This window comes from Corvus moneduloides, chromosome 1 (genome assembly GCF_009650955.1).
Source record: "Corvus moneduloides isolate bCorMon1 chromosome 1, bCorMon1.pri, whole genome shotgun sequence".
NCBI lineage: Eukaryota > Metazoa > Chordata > Aves > Passeriformes > Corvidae > Corvus > Corvus moneduloides.
Genome location: NC_045476.1, coordinates 145,904,864 through 145,921,328, shown reverse-complemented (window position 1 = coordinate 145,921,328; position 16,465 = coordinate 145,904,864). Strand labels below are relative to the sequence as shown.

The 16,465-nt window shown below is 42.2% G+C and overlaps 1 protein-coding gene across 1 annotated transcript in view; it reads left to right on the top strand.

The window, feature by feature from the left end:
- The first annotated feature begins 14,779 nt into the window (after nucleotides 1-14,779).
- The window catches only part of LRP12 (LDL receptor related protein 12), a 51,899-nt gene continuing 50,213 nt past the window's right edge, over nucleotides 14,780-16,465 (top strand). The window contains exon 1 of the mRNA XM_032131286.1: nucleotides 14,780-14,967. Within this exon, the coding sequence (XP_031987177.1) occupies nucleotides 14,889-14,967 (79 nt within the window). The 5' untranslated portion in view covers nucleotides 14,780-14,888. The remainder of the gene's footprint in view (nucleotides 14,968-16,465) is intronic.

Sequence of the window (16,465 nt, the reverse complement as noted above, 5' to 3'; positions counted from 1 at the left end):
TAGGTGATCCCTAGAGTTAGCAATATTATCTCTAAGTACACTATTTAAACTAAATATTTATTAGAAAGATGTAATTTCAGACGTTTTCATTTGGATACCATTAGTCTCTACTGAAATTAAGAAATGGGCTTTTTATTTTATTTTTTTATTTCCATAATTTTGTATCACCTGATTACTGAAATTCTATCTTCTGTATTCCACCAGTGACCAGCTACAGAAGCACTTTGGGTTTGTTGTTTTGTTTCAGTTTTCTTTTTTCCTTAAGAATTATGACAGCAGATCAAATGGTAAATGAGTCATCTAACAGATGTTTTACATTTTTCAATTTACCAGTCTTTGATGATGTCTTGTTTCAAACAGTATACTTCTGATTAAGCCACTCTGTGTGATCCCTTTGTATCCCTGCAGCAGTTAACTTGACTTCTTTAATTTGTCAATAATTACTCTTAAAGAACTGTTTGCTGAGCAAGCTAAATAAACATAGATAGTATTCCACCTGTGGTAAAACTCAGAGGTCCTGCACGATAATCAGTACAAGCAACTCTTCTGAATTAAAAATGTACAAAGAGGAAGAATCTTAGAAATTAAGTTACTTTGGAGAGGATGAAATATAGGTCAGATAACCCAGCAGATGAAAGACTGACAGTGTAATTCTGTGAAAGTGAAATGTGATTGCAAATTCCCTTACCCCTGCAGCTCCTCATTGCTAGCACTGCTCAGACCTTGGTATAAGAGCACACACAGCCAAGCTGGTGAGGAGATGTACGGATATGTGTTGTAGCAGGGATACTGTAACACGCATATCAAACAAGGAGTCCCGTGGAAAAGAAATATATATGGACAGATTCTTGGTAGATGTTTCAGAGAGATGTTTATTTCTCCAGCCGCATGGCCGGAGCTCTGCCGAGGAACTCCTCCAATCACGGGACCAAGGGTCCTTCTGCCCGCGCAGGGAACACAAACCAACCAATGGGAATGAGGCTGAGCAGGGGCAGGGAAACCCCGTGTCTGTGCCCTCAGGGCCCCTCTCCCAGGGCTACATGGCAGGGGAGGAGACCCCGACAGATATGGGCTTAGACCTTTGTCCTGGAAGCGTCTCTACACTGGCATCATTACAGAGCTCCTTTCAGTGGCCAAATCCGTGTGGTAGCCACAGAGCATATGTGCATGATTCCAGATATATTTCACCTCCTGCATCCACATCCACTGCAGTTTTCTCATAAAGAAGCACTGGAGTAACTTCACGCGGGATCTTTCCATTTCACTTCTGGAGAAAAGCGCACTGCCCAGCACACCTTCACTTTGCCTCAAGGGGGCAGCTGAGCGGCTGATAGATGGTAGTTACCTATCAGCTGCTAATGCCCTGCAAAATACTCAGAGACCACAGCAATAAATGCAGTGTAAAAATTTTATGTTGAATAAAATAGTACAAAAAATTGTGTGCCTCCCACAGGAGTTCATGGGTCTTTTGTTGTTGACTTCAAATTCATGTAGAATTCCACCCATGCTATTTCAAGCTAACTGGAAAGTTTTCTTGAAAATTTATGTTAAATTTGGAATAAAATATCTTTTCTTTTTTTTTTTTTTAATGAAGGCTTTCTCTGTATTTAACTAGTCTCAGCTTATTAGAGTATGCTGCTAATAACAGCAAGGTTGTATATTCAATCCCCATATGAGCCATTTACTTAAGAGTTGGACTTGATGATCCTTGTGGGTCCCTTCCAACACAGACTATTCTGTGAATTTGTGATCTCAAGCTCATATTGCTGTTGACCATGGAATTTCTCCTCTTTCTGTAACTCCTAAAGTCCCATAAGATTTTATAGCTGTATCTAATAATCTAATGAAATTCTGGCCTAAACCATTAAGGTGGCATATGCCTTTGCATCTGCATCCTTTGAATTGTTATTAATCCTCACTGGTGTAGATACCTATAGATGTTCTTATTTATGATTTTAATTAAATTTATGATAGTTCAAGGTATGTTTAGCAAATTGTAATTACTACTATTTCTTTATATATAACAAAAAAAGTTAATCAGTTTATCTTTTCATTTCCAATCCCTTAGATATAATTCTGTATCTCCTTTAACTTACAAAATATAATTACAAGTACAGTAATTTGATTAGTGAATACCCTGAAGACTAGAGAATGCATATCTTCTAGACTGGCTCATCCTTCTATATTCTGTTTCTTCATGTATTCCCTTACCTGCCAAATCACCAGATACAGTGACATAATCTTCATTACTTAATTATAATTATTAGTCAAGGGGTTTCTACCCCAGACATATAGCTTTTGAGCAGTCTGTTGAACAGATTAGCAACAGGTTTAAAAAATAAACCATTTGATGATGGGAATATTATCTGCTAGCCACCTAAGAATAGTAGGAGAATAAATACTCCATTGTTATTTGGAGAGTCCTATGTAATGAGAAAGTACAAATACAGAATAAAGGCTGTTTGTGCATCCACTGCTAAAATTCGTTCACTTTTGAATGCAACATATGAATTATGCATGTATATATATACTTATATCAAAAATGTTTGTATATTCCTTATGTAGGCTAGGGCATTTTTGGAGGAATTAAAATAAAGGGGGAGGGCTGCTTGATATTCCAGTGAAATCAAATTTGCAAGCAATTTGCAACTAAAAATTTCACTCGAGAGATTTCCAGGTGGTTGGTGCACATCTACACATAGGAAGAATATTCCAAGAAATGAACCTTAATGGCTACAGTAAAATGAATCAGAGGCCTTACCTTTGCATCTCTACTCTGTGAATTTCTACTTCGTGGATCTGTCTTTTGCTTTTGTATGTCCTTGTTTTTTTAAAAGAAGGCAGATGAGTAGGCTTTTTACTAATGAGTTATACTAAGAGCCTGCTGGATTTCCAGACATACATTTCATGAATTATATTTTACAAAGGCAGTTTTTCAATTCAGTTTCCTAAACACACTGTAGCATGCTTAAAATCAGAATCCTTGAACTATGGGAACTGTACATTTATGAAGTGAGACATCCACCATCAAAATCTTCTCAGTTTGAAGAAAATGGTGGGTAAAAGAATATTACCTCATTCTTTACCTTGGGAACTCAGAAAAACCTTGTTTTTTCACAAGGTCAGGGAGGATAACTGGAGCAGAGTCAAGAAGTTCTCTCTTGATTTAGTGCCAGTTTGTTCCAGCTTCCATGGATGTCCTGTCAGCAGCACTCCCATCTTCTATTACTCTTGACCTTCCTTTTTTTCTTTTCTGGCAAAGCCTAAATGTCACGAATTGTCACAGAGCTAAGTAGATCCCACAGGTAGGCTGGATTATCCTGTGCAGAATTGTCTGTACTGAAAGTGATACTTCAGTCTAGGTCTGTTTAATGGGCAGTTGAAGGAGTAAGCAAATTGAAATATGCAAGTTCCACTTCTCTGCACTACTAGTTAGAAGAGTAAGAAATGAGTAACTAAGAGTCTACAGAAAATTTGCAGCAATATGTGGAGCTTTCAGTGACCTTTCCTTTGTCAAGAACACTTCAATCCTTAGAGCAACAAGCACCATGTCTGTACTGGGCCTGGTCAGGAAAAGCCAGGATGTTCCCTGCAAACAGCCCCACAGCAGCTGAGTGGGAGGTTGTCTTGATAGGTTTCTTGATGCCTCAGATTGCTGGAATGAAGTTTTATAGTTCTGTCCCTCTTTTCATCAGGTTTTATCTCCTCCTACAGGAAGAAATTGCCAGGATTTGTTCCTGCACTTTATGTCCACATTCAGGCTAGGAAGTAGAAGTCTTCCAAGGAAGCAACCAAGTGAGTTTTATCTTCTCCTCGGTGTCTACAGCAACTTCTCTAGAAATCTTTATCTGTTTAGGGGATTTAAAGATTAACAGCATGGACAGAGTGTATACTGTCTCTGGACATACAGATTAAGTGTGAGGAAATACTGGCTTCCCCTAAATTTTTATCCTTCCAGCTCTAGATCTGTGATGAATAAGGACGGGGAGGAGGGCAAACAGGGGAGTAAAATGAGAAATGGGCTAGCTGGCTTTCTGTGACACAGGCCAGTCATCAGGGACAGGATTGCAGATAGTGATAGAGGGTTTAGTGCTGACAGAGCCTGTGTCTTTACCCTTTGGCCCTGGACAGTCATGAATAAACAAGTAACTGTGAAAAATAATAAAATGTCTTTCCGAATTTTAAGAGCCTCACATGCTAGTTCACATGAAAATGATCCCTGCTGCCAGCATTTCCAGGAGCCCAGATATCTCCTGCAATGCAATTATGCAGGTTCAGTAGTAAACTATTCTGCACACTTGGACAATGTAGTAAATGACTGCAGTGAACTATATTGATATTGCACCAAATTGCACCTGAATCCACTACTACTGGGTTTTCTGGTGTTAAAATCTGCCCTTCAGGATCTCATTGTTCTCTTGTTTGTTTGCTTACATCCTCCTTGATACTGCAATACCAGTGTGAGTCCAAGATAGATTAGGAGCAGCTGTTCTGTAGCAAACAAACAAAAGCCTTTGTCTATTATCCACTATCACTTTTTTCCAGTGGGGAAAAAAAGCCAGATGTCTGTTTGCAGACACGTGAAATTTCATCAAATGCTTGAACTTTTTACAAACAGAAAATCTGAAGCTTGATCCAAGAGTGATTTCAGGAAAATCTGATTTTAGTGGAATTTCATTCACTTTGAGGAACAATGCTAATTCCTGCAGTTCATGACACAGCCTCTAACTCAAAAAGTCTCTGAATATTGCCATGAAAATATTTCAGTGTTATTGTGGTACTGCTCACTTGGTGTGTGCCAAAGACTTCTACAAGCCTAACAGGAATATATTCAAAAAATCATGTCAATAAATAAGCAGCATAACATAGCAGGACTAAAGCTTAAAAGGGAAAAATGAAATGCAGAATTGCCTGGCACAGTGAAGAACTAAAATGTAAAACCACTAGGTCTAGTCCTAAATGTATTTTTGGTATATTGAAATGATCTTTCAAATGATCATTCTAATTGGAATCTGTATGTTTATTCCCACTGATCTCTGTAGCTACAGGGAAACAGGGAATATGAGGACATCTCTTCTGCTGTGAATCTCCCACTGTCACTCATGGCAGATGCATTGAAAGATGCAAATGGGATTTAGACACTCAGGCTTTAATTTACCCCTGTAGCTCTAATGACTAGACGTAAAATGTACTGTTGATATTTCTCTGAAGAATAGGTGACAGAATGTGAATGTCATAATCTTAATCTTCCTTTCACATTTTCTTGTATTTTAATTAAAAGATGGGGAAATGCTAAAACAAAAATGTAATATGTCTTTCTTCACTACAGGATATCACCCTACCACAAGGTTCAATTAAAATACTGAATTATTAAATTTAGGCCATTTTATTTTAACTTATATTACTTGAATATACTAAAATACATGTTCAGGAATATGCACAAAGTCTCGAAATGCACTTGCTCTGTCTTTTGAGTGGTTTGATGTGGGGTAGGCCCAGCCCCCGCCCTGGAGGGAGGTCTGCTGAGATAAGGAGAGTGCTTAACCTCCCAGCATAACTCCCCTGGAAAGGCAGCTACTTCGCAGTTACGGGGAGAAGACGACAAACCCCGAATCCTCTGGGAGACCCTATGCAGATCCTTTGTAGCCCATTGGCCCTTACCCTCTGACACCCACCCCCTGCATCCCTATAAAGCCAGCCCCTGCCCCTGCGAAGGGGAGAGAGATGCCCGTCCCTGGCCTCTCCGTCGCCAACTAATAAAGCTACCTTGTGCGGAACAGCTACATGAGCCTCTCGTCTGTCTCTCCCTGGTCTGGCCTGGAGGCTGCCCTGCAGAGCTGAGCTGAAATCACGAGCTGACAATCACTAAATGTGGTGATGCGAGGTTTTTATTGTATTTTTATATGTTTTCTGTACCCAGTGGTTCATTCCTACCTTCCCCACTCTTACTCCCAGTTGGTTTGCCCCAGACCCACGCCGCTCCCCCGGTGCTCCTATATGGTTGTTCTCCTCCCCTTGTTCTGGCTCTTTCCCTATCAATCATCCCAAACCCCTCCTCTTGTTCCCGAAGGTTCGGTGTCTATCACCTGAGCCCTCCCTAATTACCCTTATATGGCCCCCGTCAGTCCCCCGAGATCCTGCCCCCTCCGATACCGCCCCTCTTGGAAATCCCCTAAACCTCGACGCCCCATTGGGGAATGTGACCCCTCTCCCTCCACCCACCAAGACCATTGGACCAGATGTGAGTCCATCCCTTCAGCGTCTCTCCCTCCTAATCCGCTTATTGGTCCCTGGTTGGTGTACTCCCTTTGTTCACCCCCCTTTGTAAGGCATGGGCGCGTTGCAGGCGGGGCTTGTCCTCTGTGGGTTTCCATTAATAAAGTTGGATTACCTCCCGCGGCAAGCCTCCTCGCTACTTTCTATCTCTCCCCTCGTCGGGGGCTGCTGACTGCTACAGTGTCTGGAGCCGGTACTCCACAGGGTAGAGCTGAGGCTTCAGAGGAGCAGCTTTAAAGCTCCGTGCCTCCGGCTGCCCCTCACTCCTGCCACACACCGCTGGAGCTAGCCCGGGCTGTAGACAGCAGCGGTCCATGTGACAACTAAAGAGCTGACAGCCTCTGCACGGGCCCTCCAGCCAGCAGCTGAGGGAAGACACCGGGCCCCGGGAAGACGATCTCTCTCGGGACCATCTCTCCAGACCGGTCACAGCTTCCTCGGTCAGAGCTACTGACCCCACACCAGCTGCCATAGTTTGATACAGGTTTGCTTTTACAAATAAGGAAACGTTTGTGTATGGGATTTCAAATAAAGGTGGCTTTGTCAAGAGTAGACTAGAATGGTCTATAAAATACCCTTGTAAATGGAAACAAACTACAAAATTAAATTTTCTTTGAGTTCTAATTTACATGCATATTTTGTACACACTTCAGAACTGAAAAGTTCATGTTCATCTTGGGGACGTCCAGAGCTTTGTAAATCCCTGGCACTCATAACATATTAGCACATGGTTTATGTCTTAGGTTGAATAAGTGAGCATATGACTGTATTGCCAAGTTTTATGAGTCAAGTCATATGCAAAGTCTTATTGAGAGCCTTACAATTTTTTAATAACTATGTAATTTGGTGCAAGGGAAGGTGAGAACTAGAATGACTCCCAAGATTGTTTGAAATAGGTGCTATTAAGATTAAAGTACCTAAGTAACAATGGAAGGTGTAACAGTGTGTTTTAATGCAATACACACACACATATATATACACACACAAGTGCGTATGTGTCTGCTATAAATTTGGACCTTTCAGAGAATAACTGTCATGTTCAGAAGTTTAGGCAGAAAAGTGTGGTACTCCTTGGAACGTTTTTGCTCAAGGCAGTAGCTGTCAGTTGCTCCATCTGTATATAACAGCTTGAGAAGCTGTTAGAAGAGAAGCTCTTAGAAGACCCTCTCCTCTAACCCTGGTTATTATGTTGTTTATCTTAAGGTCCTACTATAGTTAGATTATCTGACTCACAGTTCTCATGAACCTATGAGATATACCATTGCTTTTGGATTCAAGACAAGTTCCTCTTGCCAAATCCAGTTCAGTCATGCATTAAGAACCAAACTATGACTTTAAAGGATAGTTTCCACTGGTTGGAACAATGGAAAGGATGAGTAACACTGAAGTAATGTAATCCCACTCTGAACATCTGGCTCCTCTAGGGGTTCCTCCCTTTGAAGTTAGCAGTTATCCTACAGAGTGCTCATCACCACCTCTACAAGTTTAGACTCCATGATTTTCTCCAAACTGCAAATCACATCAATGAAAGGGCATTAGACATGGCTAAGCCAAACAAAATCTGATAAGAATTTTAAAACAGCATCATTCCAACTGCCATCATGTAAGGAAAACAAACCACTTCATTCTTGGTCCTGGAGAATTGTAGACATCAGTTCTGGCATCCACTAAGGAAGGAGACTGGATTAAGTCCCTGAATCATAGAATCGGGTTGGATTGGAAGGGACCTGAGGATCATCAAGTTCCAAGCCCCCTGCCATGGGCAAGGACGCCTTCCACCAGGTTGCTCAAAGCACCATCCAATCTGGCCTTGAACATTTCCAGGGATGGGACAACTGTAACTTCTCTGAGCAAATGGTTCCAGTGCCTCACCATCCTCACAGTAAAGAATTTCTTCCTAATACCTAAGTTAAACCTGCCTTCTTTCAGTTTAAATAAATTCTTCCTTGTCCCATCAGTACCAACCTATGTAAAAAGGCACTCTGCCTCTTTTTTATAAGCCCTTTTTAGGTACTGAAAGGCCTCTAAGGTCTCCCTGGACCTTCTGTTCTCCTTAACTCTGTCAACCTGTCTTCATAGGAGAGGTGCTCCAGCCCTCGGATATTCATGGTCACCCTCTGGACTCACTCGAACAGGTCCACAGCTTTCTTTCGCTGAGGACTCCTGTGGCTGGGATCTTTCTCTCTGACTCAAAGTCTTCCACTTGGAAGTTATGGGTGCACAGTACAGACAGATGATCTGGAACTGTGACTAAATACTAGCTGTACTCAACAAGATTAAAAAATCTATTTGGGCAAAATATTAACATACTATGCTTGATGCCTTTTCTTCCAGACCTATCAACATGCAGATCGTGATTACGGCTATGAAACTACAACTTTTTGTGCTTCTTCAAACTTTAATAAATTCAGTAAAATTTAAACTGCCGTACTTTAGAAGTAGTTCACTACTTCATACTTTGTGCTGTTTCTGTTTTAATGACCAGTGGAGACATAATGTGCATGTGCAGGCCAGATAAAGGAGGTTCTAATTTAACCTAATTAAAAATCAAGAATATTACCAGTGTCAGTATGGAGCTTGAAAAGATAATTGCTTCAAAAATTGTATGTAAGGAAAATTAAATTTAATTTAGAAAATGAAAAAATCCACAACAAAAAACAACCCTGTGGGCTTTTTTATAGCTCTTTCCACACTAACTAATTAGCCTCTTAGTTTTGAAAACTGCTCATGAAATGTTCTATTAGTATTGAAGAGATTTTTTGAGATTTTTTGGTTGTCTTTGCAATCATGAAGTCTTACTTTTGTCTTAGCTTTTTCTTTCTTCTTCTTCTTTTTTTTTTTTTTTTTTTTTTGCATATTCAGGATATTTTGCCTTTCTCTTCCCTTTGGTCTTTGGGTTTGCTCTAAAATTAAAATAACAGTTTAATTCTTAATTCTATCCATGAATCAGCTGAACAGTTGTGCTCCTTCTGCAACTGGATAATTGATAAAAATATTTGAAAGCTTTAGACAAATGTCTTCAGCTATTTGTATACAATATCTACAACAATATCTACATTGTTTTTACTAGACTTTAAACTCAGGCCTTTCTTATGGGTTTATTATGTTTGACACAGTAAAAATCAAACAGAGATTTCAGTGATAGAAGTTTCTTCCAGGTATCAAGAAGCAGATCCAGTTCCTTAATCCTGAGAAGATAAATCCAAAGGCATGAGAATGACTGTGAAAAGCAGCCCTAGGTCTCAAAAACTGGAGTGAAAGACTAAATTTTCTTCTGAGATGTAACTATAGACTCCAATTATCTCTCATCTTCTGATACTATTCAACCACTTTAGATAACCACTGCTGTTTATCTAATGCACTGGAAATTTTGTAGTAAAATAGTGCTAATATAATGGTTTCTGAGCCACTTCTGGGGCTGTAATTAAGGAAGCAGGCAGAAGAATGAAGATATCACCACACTTGTTGATCTTTGCCTGTCACCTAGGTCCACATTGCCACAGTAAGCGTTAAGCTGCTTTACTTAACAGTAAGGAATGAACAAAAGCAGTTTTAATACCAGTGATGTTACCATGTTGTAGGTACTTATTTAAGCAGTAAGCTACACAGCATGATTGCAGGCTGAATTAGGTCACACTTTGCCACATGGCCTATTCCAAATTGATGTTACTTCTGTGTGATTGTCCTTTCAGGAGCAGTGATGTACTTTAATAAATGAATAAGCTTGGGCAACACTTCCAGAACTATTTAAAACTACAAAATTAGGCAATTGCAATTCATGAAGCATATGACAGAAGTGCTGTTACTGTCAGAGAAACTACAGAGCTTACAACTATAACTCATGATTTAATCTGCAGAGTCAGTTGAACTTAAACCAGTTGTAATAATATTTAAAGCATAATATCTGATACATGTAAGAGAGACAGTCCAGATTTAGATGACTAGCAAGGAAAACCCCTACTACTATCATGTTAAGGACATGAATTACTTTTAACTGAAGTAAGAAATTTTGTTGGCAGTTCTTAAAATTTGTTTGTAAACACACCCGTTTCTCCTGAGGGGGATAGAGTTACTTTGTTTAGATTCTAGGCAAAGAGCTTAAAAGCTGTCTACAAATAGGTCCTCAGTCCAGAAAGCATGGAAAAAGAGCAGTGACTTACTCCAAGTGCTCTGCAGTGGTTTGAAGAAATGAACGTGAATCCCAGACGCAGTTAGTGGAGTATGGTGCTTAAACTAATGTGCCCTACAAAATTAATTTGGGTGGGTGCAAGCTACAAGGATGCAGCTACACTGTCACTGTCTCCAGGCACACTTCATTTGCAGTTAGGTGAACTATATTTGGACTATTTTCACTGCTCAGCATACAGCATGTCCTATGTTTGTTCAGTCCTTAGCAAAACGGGGCCCTGCTCTTGACTGACCTCTAGACTGCACAATGATACTAATAATAAATACCAGGGAAATAAATGATGACTTAACACATTTGATGTATTTCCCCCAATATCGAAGAGCAATATGAATATGTACACCAGCATGCTGTAAGCAGATTCTGATGTATGCTATATATTTTTAGCACAATGGCCTTGATCCAGGCATTTCTGACATCTTCTACTGTCTTTCATCATTTTGCAGTGAAGTTATGTAGGGTACTCTAGATTTGAGGTAGCTGTGGTCTAGTATTAAAATTAATGTTGTAAAAAAATGTAGCTTAGTAGTACCCTTTAGACAACTGCTGTGCAAACAACTGTTTGTTAGAAAAAATAAATCACTGAATAGATGGCACAAATAACTTTTGTCCCAGTGTTCATATGTTGTGCTGCAAAATAAATGTTAAGTCTAGGAGAGAAATTTATTTCCTCTGCTGCCTATTGCTATGCTTTATTGCTTATAAACAATTGTTTTTAAAAAACTAATAACACAAAATAAGAATATTTAGAATTCTATTGCTGTCACTCTTATGATAAACTTCTGCAAAAAACAGCTAAGGTAAATTCTGATGTGGTTGAGGGCTCACCAAGAAGTCAACTACTGGTACTGATTATAGCCATATTTCTTATGACCTCATGTGAAGGGAAGTTATGGGACAGAAAATACTGGGATTGGTAAAGGAAAAATACTGTTACTTCATTAAGCTGAGATCTAGTCAACATCTTAAATTGTCCTCATTCTTATTGTGTATTAAAATGGTGCTGAGAGGTTCCAACCAGGACTTGGCATTAGAGAGACACTGTAAGATTGTCTCCAATTTTGCACACAGTCAGAGCAGGAATAGAGAGAAAGGAATTAAATGTGGAGTAGTTTTACAATGGGCCATAAAACTGCTATTAATCTGTGGGTGGCATTTGCTAACAGTATAGTCTGAACTGGGAGAATTGAAAGGAGGAAGAGAAAAAAAAGAAGAGCAAGGATGGCAAAAAGGAAGTGCACTTACCAGGAAGTGAAGTGAAGCTGAAGTGACTATAACTAACTGATCATTAAAAACATAATAATGTTGGGAAGAAAAGTACAGGAGAAAAAAAAATCATATACTGATATTGTCAGTGGGTGCCTGATAATTCTTGCTGAAGCTGCCTCAGCAGCTTCATGTGCCAACCTTGAGCATCATACAGAAGAGTGACTGCCTGTTACAGCAATCTTGATTTGGTTCAAGGGGAAGCATGTGTGCTCTGAGGATGTTTTATCTTCACCTGCCTTCAAATACAAAAGAAAGATGCTGTCAACATCTGTGCCAGTTTACAATTATTCCTACTAATAAACTTCTATTAGTCATCTTCAGATAACAGCAAAGAACAACCACCAAACAAAAAATGCAGTCATGATTAGAATTTCATGTACATAAAGATATGACTAGGATTTAGAACATACTTTTCAGGCATAGGAGTAAAGATATTCTCCCAAAACATCAGAGATTAAGAAAGCTATCAGCAGAGACCAACAGGAGTAGCAAAAAAAGCTGCCAAAAAGGAATAAGACTCTTTACTCAGGCAACATGGCTAGGAAAGAAATTTGTAGATCTGGTGGACTTGCTAAGGTTGTTACATGAGAAGATGTTGCTTGACATCATGAGTGTTTTATCTGGACTACTAACACATTATCTTCCCTGGACTTAAAAGATCCAGCTCATCTCATATGCAGGCAAACTGCTCCAGCAGAGTTTGTTTTTTTTTTCTTTAGATCATCACTTCAGTATCTCACCTTTAGCTTGCCAAGCTCATTTAGTACTGAGGCAAGACTTTTGTATATCATCCTTCAATCTGCATCATTAAGAAGGATGTTGGAATTAAACCCATGATGCCAGGCTTTGATGCTTTGGTCTCTGTCATGAACAATCATTCCTGGGTACATGGTAAAGGGTAGCCACTTGTTTGTGCAGTAAGTTGAAGGTAGTTTTGCCAACAGAGATACTTGGGTTGCTTGGAATTGCATTTAATCTGAAATGCTAATTAGTGTTGTCTTCTTTGTTATGCAACTAAAATCTATGGAAAGAGAATCATATCACATCTCTCAGTTGCAACTGTAATTACTGTGGGAGGGTTAGAAGTCCCTGTGCGTTCATAGGCTTTGTGTGGTGTCTGTTCATAAAAGAAGTAATGATTCTCTCAGTAGCTACAGACCAGATTTCTTGAGCATTCCTTCAGTGCCCCATTGTAAATAATCAAAATTTAAAAAATGAATGGGATACAGTGCATGAAAAAGAGCCACCTGAGGTTTCACTGAAGAAGTTAGTTAGACTTGTGAGTAGAAAGAAACCTAAAAGATTGTTGGCCAAGCTGCTCTGAATGCTTTACTTATTTGTATAAACCTATAGGCTGTGTATTTGTCTTCCATGAAATGTTAATTTTGTGTGCATACTCATGTCTTTGGAGAGATGAACACTTACAGGTTCAAACTGTGACTGGGCAAATGTACTGAAGACTAATCCATTGAGTACTCAGTTAACTCTTCAGTTAATGATGCCATCTCTTGTACAAGATGTTTCTGGACCACACTTCCCAGAGTTGGAAAGTATTCATGCTTGGCTGGTTTACCTTCCTTCTTTCATGACCATTATTAATGCTGAATCTTCATCCAGATGCTCACCCTTAAATAAACATCTCCTCCCTTCTAAATGAGACATCCTCCCAATATATTTCTCTTCCTTCCCAAATAGATGGGGATTTGGAAACAAATGCAGGAGAAATCACAGAACAATAAATGAAAAGAAATAACGTCAAGTTGTGACAGGAAAAGTTATTGGATACTAGGAAACATTTCTTCACAGAAAGGGTTGTCAGCATTAGAACAGGCAAGTTAACTCACCATTCCTGAAGGTATTTAAAGGATATGTAGATGTGACACCTGGGGACATGGTTTAGTAGTAGACTTGGCAACGCTATATTTACAGTTGGACTCAATGATTTTAAGGGACTTTTCCAAATGAAATTATTTCATGATTCTATGAAAGAAATGAGATGAATGAGAAGAAATAGCATAGAGCACTCTCCATAGCAATGACCATTTGTGGAGCAAGAACTCTGGTCTGACTCAACACATCTATTTTCAAGGTGTAGCTATAAAGCCTTACCAACATAAGTTAACTTTAGCTTTTCGCAGGGATGGCAATACTTTGTTATTCCAAACAAATGGTTCTAGTCCAACAGGGGCAGTAAACACTTCTCATGCCTGCAACAGGCACTGCAAAATTAAAGATAAATATAAAAGTTGCGCTGTGAATTCTCTTTGCTTTTGACAACAGGTAACTGTGCAGCAGGAAAACAGGCAATCATAATCGAACAGGAAGTGTCACAAGGAATTTCTATGGGGTCTGTAATTTTGCATCCACAGCAGTTGCACTTTTTGTGCTCCCAGGGTAATCTTTCGGTCTCTCTGCTGAGATGCAGATTTGGAGATCAGAAGCACCGCAGCCCCGGCTGCCAGGGTATCCTTGTGCTTTACAGACTGGGATTGGATTCAGGCAGTTTTACTCAGGGCCGAGAGCCAGGGCACTCAAACACCCACTGGGTTATCCTGTGTGGGCCGGGGACCAGGGCTGCTCAGCCGCCAAGACATTCACCCTCCCACCTTCTGATGCCGCCTCAGCCTCCCCGAGTGGAGGCGGCTGCCTCGTTGGGACGGGGCGGGACGGCCGCTGCCCGGGGCGGGCCAAAACCCGGCGGCTGCAGCGGCGACGGAGTGGGAGGAGAGGGAGGAGGTGACGAAGGAGGAGCCGGAGGAGCCGGCAGGGCGGTGCTGCGCCGAGCGCAGCAGCCCGGGCCCGCCCCCGCCGTCTGGGGGCCGCCGCTCCGCCCCGCTCGCCCGCCCGGCCCGCGGCTGCCGGGAGCGGCTCCATGCGCTCGTGCCGGCAGTGCGCAGCCGCGGCGGAGCCGAGCCGGGAGGAGGAAGCGGCGCGCGGGGAGGGAGGCCGAGGCCGGCGGCGGTGGCGGCTCATGGCTCGGCGGGCGAGCGGGCGGCCGAGGCGTGCGGGCCGCTAGCGCTCCCCGAGGCGGCGGCTCCGGCGGGCGACGGGGCGAGGCGCCGCCGGCCCCTCCTGCGGCGGCGGCAGCTCCGGCTCCGTGTCGGGGGCGCGGCGGTGGCAGCTCCGGCTCCGCGCTGCCTCCCCGCGGGCGGGTGTTATGGCCCCTTGGGGGAGCGCAGAGGGCTCCCCGGCTTGGAGGTCAGCGCAGCTCCTGCTCCTCGTCGTCTCCTGCTGCGGTAGGTACCGGGCAGTGACGCCGCCCGTCCGCCTCCGTCTCGCGGGCCGGGAGGCGGCCGCGGGGGAGGGGGAACAAAGCGGCCTTTCTCCCGGCCGGCCTCGGCGGGGTCTCTGTAGCCTCTCAGGACCGTCGCCAGGCCCGGCTGGTGTCCTCGTACTTCCCTTCTCCGCCCCCAGCCCCGTCTCCTTCGAGCTCGACTGCTCCAGAACTCGCTCCGGGGATTTTTGTTTGTTTTGTTTGGGGTTTTTTTTGTGTTGGTAATTTATTTGTTTATTATTTGTGGGGGTTGACGGAAATCTCCTCTGGGAAGTCCTTAAAACTGAGGCCGGGATTCTGGGATTTGGCCCAGCTGCCCTCGGCTTGCTCTCCCGCAGATGTGCGTTGCCGGGAACTCCGGAGTTGGCGCGGGGCCGCACAAACAAGCCAGCCCCAAATCCTCTGAGTCACGAGTAATCGCTGCCTGTGGATAATGGGGATGGATGCTTGGGAGATGTTCCACGTCCGGCCAGCACGAACGAGGCCTGGTGTCGGGGGCAGGGCGGCCTCTCCGGGCCGCGGGGTCGGGGGCTGGCGCTGGTGATGAGTGTGTGACACATCAGCACAGGCCTGGAAGACCTTCCAGGGACCTTTGCTTCTGCTCGGCCTGTCTGCAGTTCATACCCGAATAGGATTTCATCCCTGGGTGTAAACCCATCTTTAAACACAACTGCTAATGAAAAATATTTGTGTAGATTACTGAGATTGGTTTTTACAGTATGAAGGTGGCCCAGTAACACATGACAGATCAGAACACAGATACCTGACAAAGAGAGTCATCTCATGTTTTCTCAGGGAGTTGTGTTTGTTTTATGAAGTCGAGCATAGGTTGTGTCCGTGGGCCTCAAGCAGGAGAAGCCGCCTGTGGCACAGAGCTGGGCATGTGCCTTGCCCTGAGGAGGACAGCGACAAGGGGTCCTGCTTCAGCAGTTTCTGAAGTAGTTGCCTTTGCTCTAAACACGTGATTGAGCATATGAAATTGGAATCTCTTTCACTGTTAAGAAAAGCAAGCTCAAGTCTGGAACATCAATATATTTCAGATTTGTCTATGCAAAGTGCTTTGTCCAGCACATACTTCTGCCGCAACAATCAGTCCAAACTCTAAAAGTGTAGATGTACTACATAAACTTGTAGGAGCATTTCCTGTTTCATATTTACATGAGAAGAAAAGTAAGGAAGGCTTCTTCAAACAGAGCTACAACTATGCCAGTACCTGTAACCAAATAGTTATGCTGGTAAAGTGTAATTTTTGAGCAGCTGTATTTGCATGAACAAAGTGGGGTACTGACCAGTCTTTTGAATGCATGCTAAGTCAAGCAAAAGAGTTTCATGTCAAAAGGTAAACTACCAGCCCAACTGAAAAGGAGTTAGTTAATGGTGGAGCAGGAAGTGGTAGCAAAAATCTCAAGTTTGGATATATTAAGCTGTTTTTCTGTTTGCATACTTAATGTACTTGAGAA